Source organism: Canis aureus, chromosome 13, assembly GCF_053574225.1.
Source record: "Canis aureus isolate CA01 chromosome 13, VMU_Caureus_v.1.0, whole genome shotgun sequence".
NCBI classification, from domain to species: domain Eukaryota; kingdom Metazoa; phylum Chordata; class Mammalia; order Carnivora; family Canidae; genus Canis; species Canis aureus.
Window position 1 is genome coordinate 46,190,696 of NC_135623.1, and position 6,008 is coordinate 46,196,703.

General features: G+C 34.8%; 1 protein-coding gene across 7 annotated transcripts in view; it reads left to right on the top strand.

The window, feature by feature from the left end:
- Positions 1-6,008, top strand: part of NR1H4 (nuclear receptor subfamily 1 group H member 4) — a 110,894-nt gene that overhangs the window by 87,708 nt on the left and 17,178 nt on the right. For all 7 annotated transcript variants that reach the window (XM_077846027.1, XM_077846028.1, XM_077846029.1 and 4 more), the window contains 3 exons: positions 788-921; positions 2,607-2,705; positions 3,037-3,136. In XM_077846027.1, coding sequence (XP_077702153.1) covers positions 788-921; positions 2,607-2,705; positions 3,037-3,136 — 333 coding nt within the window. The remainder of the gene's footprint in view (positions 1-787; positions 922-2,606; positions 2,706-3,036; positions 3,137-6,008) is intronic.

Sequence of the window (6,008 nt, forward strand, 5' to 3'; positions counted from 1 at the left end):
TTGTCCAGTAACAGATGCAGAGCTTTCATCTGATCTCACAAAATAAATTCCCTGGACAAAGACATTGTTGAAACTTAGTTTCGTTGGCATTGAAAAATAAGGACATTAAATGGGAATATGGAAGATTGTTCTGCATTGGTTTTTATGGCTCTGTTTAAGTATAAACTAAATGGTGCTATTATATTATTATTCAAAAGGAAATTTCAAAGTCCCTTTGAGTGATTTTCATCTCTAATGATGCTCTAATAATTTATAGTCTAAAAATTAAAGAGATTTAAAATTTTCCCTAAATGATGTTGACGGGCTTTTTGCTCAGCATGTGTTTACTTATGTATGTTTAATGTGAAATTGAATACACTTTTTATGATACAGTTATGTAAACATGGATGAGAAATAATATTAATGTTACATTGTGAAACACAAACTTTCAGGATCTCCTAGGCCAGGAATAGGGAGCGTGTCATTCACTTTTTTATTGACTGAATACCTTACATTTGTACAATGCTTTGGTATTACAAATTCTTTACATAAAATATATTTTTAAAAAATCCAATTAATCTACATGAAACTCTTTGAGGTAGATATTTTCCTGTTTTATAAATGAAGAAACTGAGATTCATAGAAGGATACATTTCTGGTTCAGGGCCACGTCTCAAAATTCAAAAGGGCTAGAATTAGCTTTGTGCCAAATTGCATAGATGTGAGCTGACTACACGTCCGTCAGCTGCCTCAGGACCACACGCCCAATAGGACTCTGTGGTGAGATCTTTGTGTTTTATTTTTTCAGGCTTGTTAACTGAAATTCAGTGTAAATCTAAACGACTAAGAAAAAACGTGAAGCAGCATGCAGATCAGACCATTAATGAAGACAGCGAAGGTCGGGATTTGCGACAAGTGACCTCGACAACCAAGTCATGCAGGGTAATAACATGTGATGGTGTCTGCTAAAGCCCACAGCAGCTGAGCTTCTAGGCATATAGTGATCTGGCCGGGAGGTTTTATTTAACATTAGAGCCACAGCTCTAAGCAGAATTTCATTTCAGTTGTGCATTAAGTGGGTTTCTTCTTTTTAATCAAGAAAGTAATATCTGCTTTGGTGTAGAAATTCAAATAATAGCAATGTAATAATGTAAAAAAGTGAATACTCTGTCTTCCTGGCTCCATTCCACTCCTACTACCAAGAGGTTGCCAGTAGACATGGTTCAGTGTAGAAAATGGATTTTTCAAGTGGATTTTTGATGACCATTTTCTTTTCTCTGTCACTGAGAAAGGAAGCATAAAATTGAAAGGATGTGGACTCAGTAGAGATTTGTGGATTAGTTCCTATCAATGGGTAAAATTGGGTGGTTATATATCTGTGGAACAATAGAGAAAAGTCTTTCCCATTGAGCTCACACATTATGCAAGAAATCCTTTGAACAACTTGAGACATAATAGAAGAACAGCATTTGGATGATTAGACACATTATGATAATCCACAGGATATATGGAAGAACTTTAATTTGCCATTAGTTAAGAAAACAAAAATCCATGATTGTTTAAGTCCCACTCTTCTTAATATTTATTGTACTACTAACAAGGAAAACTTCATCCACATTTAGTTTTCTAAGTATAATATTTTGCATTCATTTCAGAAAAAAATAATTTCATATCAAAGTCTTATCTTGCCATAGTACTTCATCAATAACACTTTGGTATAAGGAAGCAAAGGGTTGACACAAATATCCACACTCTTCAACAGATGCTAGTAAGGGAAAAAGTGTTCAGGGTTTGAATTGTCCAGATTGATGATTCTACTGCGGGGCTAGGCAAACACTTTCTTCTGTAAAGAGATATTTTAGGCTTTGGCCACAAAGTCTCTATGACAACTACTCAACTCTGCCATTTTAGTGCAGAAGCAGCATAAATAACACATAAACAAGTGAGTGTGCTTGTGTTCCAATAGAGTCACAAAACCAGGTAGATTTGGTTTATGGGCCATAGTTGGTCAACTCCTGCTCTATATGAATGCCTTTAAGTGTATGAACTTTTCCTTAGTGATTTAACCTTGAACTTTCACTGAACTTCTCTGTGAATGGGCTTGGTAGGCTTCATATCCAAACTATCATATATTCCTGAGAAATATATGAAATGGATATTTTGTTATCCCTATTTTACAGATATAAAAATGAACAACTGGGGACACATTTAGTGAAGTGTAATATGGCTTGCCCAAGGACTCTGAGTAAGCAATTACAGTATACATTATATCAGAGTGCAGAGTTCCTGCCATACTTAGGGATTTTATCAAAAATTTCTGAGATTAGTTTACCCTAGATGAATGCACATATGCAAAAAATTTCTTAAAACCATCTTCCCTGGGATCCCTGGGTGGCGCAGTGGTTTAGCGCCTGCCTTTGGCCCAGGGCACGATCCTGGAGACCCGGGATCGAATCCCACGTCAGGCTCCCGGTGCATGGAGCCTGCTTCTCCCTCTGCCTGTGTCTCTGCCTCTCTCTCTCTCTCTCTCTCTCTCTCTCTGTGACTATCATAAATAAATAAAAAAATTTAAAAAAAAAAAAACAAAAACATCTTCCCTAACACTTTTTATTTTTTTGCCAGTGTAGGAGAAAACTGAACTCACCCCAGATCAACAGAATCTTCTGCATTATATTATGGATTCATACAGCAAACAGAGGATGCCTCAGGAAATAGCAAATAAAATTGTATGTACAAATATCTGAAAATACATGGGTTTAAAGTTATATTTTCTGGAGCTTTTGGTACTTTGGAGGTAGAATTTATGTATTAATTTGTTACTTTGAAATAATTAAAGCTGAGAATATAGGTTATACATTTAAACTTTTAGAAGGATTAAACAAAGAATAAGAAGTCTCATCTCTATCTAGGTGATGGTAATAACTGTCCAAAGATCTGAAAAATATGAGCTGTGATCTTAATTTTATTTTCCACATTAGGTTCTTTAGTCTAAAGATTTTGTGTTGATTTATCCCTTTATCTACTTATTAATCATTTGCTTTTATCCTTAAAATTTAGTTAAAAGAAGAATTCAGTGCAGAAGAAAATTTTCTCATTTTAACTGAAATGGCGACTAGTCATGTACAGATTCTCGTTGAATTCACAAAAACATTGCCAGGTATTTTTACATATAGATACTTTTCTGTTATACTGTGCAATATTCTTGTGACATTGAGAGAGTCCATTCTGTTTATTGTAGAGATTATTTCACATCTGATTTAATGTGTCTAACTAATATAGACATGAAATGTTTAAGCCAGATATTTGAAATCATTTATAAAAATTCTTCTAAAGTGATAGACTAAAAATTGAGACTTTGCAAAGTTGTCATTCATCAATTTATTCATTTAATAAACACTTGATACTTATTTTATACTAAGTACCTAGCTATTACCTTCAAGGGGAGTGAGTAAAGAAAGACTATAATAAAAAAATTACAAAGTGCTGTTTGAACAGAGAAGTGGTTGCTAATTGTATCTGAGAAAGACAGGAAGATTTCAAAGAAAATTATATTTGAATTGGGTCTGAAAGATAAAGCAATTTTCCTGGTGGTAGGGAAGAGAAGGAAACTTCCAAGTCAAGATATCTGCTTGTGAAAATGTAAACTGTAAGGCGTAAACAAAAATAGGATTATTAGAGATGAGAGAAAAAAATCAATGTGGCTGCAGCAAAATGTGGTGGGCTCCCTGATTAGACATAAAGTAGTTGGTACCAGACTGATAAGGGCCCAACTAAAGAATTTAATCCCCATCCCCTGTACAGTAGAGAGTTTTTGGTGGTTCTTTGTTGTTGCTGTTTGTTTTGGCAGGGAAGTGATGGATTTATGTTATTCAGATATGACTTGATTAGTTTTTATAAGATGGATTTGAATGAGGAAGGACCAAGGAGGAGGGATCAGTTAGGATGCTACTGTGCAGGTCAAGGCAGAAGGCTTGAAATAAAACAACAGCATTATTGGGAGACTGAGGAGAAAACAAAATGAAGAGAGATTCACAAACTGATAGGATTTCGTGAACAATTATATTTGTGGATTGAGGGAGAGGCGCTTATTATAGTCATTTGGATGGTTCCAGTATAGAAACTGGAATTCAAGATTCTTATCTCCCAGCTTCCCAATTCTTCCAGCTATATTATCAATCCTATCAAACCCAATACACTTAAGTTGTTTCAGTGTTTTAAAAACATATTAGTACAATAGAATTCCATGATCTAGAAGAGTATAATACATACCATGTACAACAATGTAATACTAAATTATAGAAGGTAACTTCTGATGTAAGATTTTAATTAGGTTAATTTGTCTTCTTTGGCCAGCATTATGCTATTATTTTATTAAAGTGTCATGGATAGACATAAGCCTACATAAAACTCATAAAATGTGAGGAGAAAGTGCTCATTATCATTTTAACATTAATATTCTCTCATTTCTTTATTAACAATGAAAGGACTTAATTTGTTATATGCTAATTAAGGCAATCTTGATCAAAAACAAGATTGTACAAGAGTGAAACGTGTGGGAGAAAGAATAAAGAAAGGGAGAAATATGATGTTTTTGGTTGTTTGTGAAAAGGGAGTTTTTCAGTTCAAATGATCTGCTGGTCTTGAACCACAAAATAATTGAAGAAAAAAAATCTTATTTATAAAAGGTAGTTTGTCTGAAGGCAATGGCAATAACTAACATACCTCTTTATTCCCAGTTGCTTAGACTAGGTCCTGAGGGGAGGAAAGAGTACAATTAATATATGTTTAATGAGTAAAGCAAAAGCACCTGGCTAGCTCACTTGAGACGGCGTGTGACTCTTAACCTTGGCATTGTGAGTTCAAGCCCCACATTAGGAGCAGAGATTACTTAAAAATAAGTAAATTTTTAAAAAATGAAGAAAGCAGAAGGGAAAAAAAGTAAAATACAGAAGGAAAGAAAAGATCCAAAACTCATGAAAAATAAATTTTAATAATGGTAACAATATAGTTAAATTAATATCTTAAAAATAATAATGGAAATATTATTATAAATAGTAATAATAATTTATTATTGATATTATTGATGGAATATCAATAATGAAAAGGTGTTTGTGAGAGATGAATCATTTCATTCTGCAGTTGGTGGAACATACGCAGTGCGAGGCACTGTCCAGGGTGCTGGAGACTCTGCAAGGAATGGCTCCTGCCCTCAAAGGAGCTCTTAGATTCACTAAGAATGATCCTTAATCCTCAGCATTACTCTCTTCTCTAAACTCCTCTTGTTACTTGATACTTTTCTAAGCCATTTGGACCCTGATGGTATTAGTTTATTCTTACATGTGTTGTGTGTGTGTGTGTGTGTGTGTGTGTGTGTAGATGTGCGTAGGAGCTTGTGTTTGTTTCCCATGTATTCAGTTATCCATTTATTCAACACTTAATGCTTGGATATCAATTATGTGCCAGGCACTGGGGATACAAAAGTGAACAAAATGGCAAAGTCTCTGCCCTCAAGAAGTTTGTACTCTATTAGAGGTGGCAGACAATTGACAAATATGCAAATAAATTTATTATGTCAGGTAGTGGTAAATTGTATGAATAAAAAATAAAGGAGGTAGGAACCAGTGAGTTCTGGGGTGTATTATTTTAGTCAGGTCATCTTGAAGCAGAGACCTGCATACAATGGGAGAATGAGACATGGGGATAGCTGGGGAAGAGTATACCCCTGAAGCAAAGCAAGCCTATATGTTCACAGCAGCACCAGAGGTCAGTGTGGCTAGAGCACAATGAGTGAGGGGAAGGAGGAGGAAGCAATCATGTCAGGGAGGCTTCTGGGACAAGATTATAAGCCAGGGAAAAGAATTTAGATTTTCCAAATGGGGTTATATTCCTTTAGGTTATCAATTTGTTCCCATATATCTCTGATATTTTCTACCCTGCATGGTACAGCAATGAGTTCAAAGCAGATATCTCAACATGACTTTGATTTTTTTTTTCAAATGCCCCCATTCTCCAAATTGACTAAAGAGTCA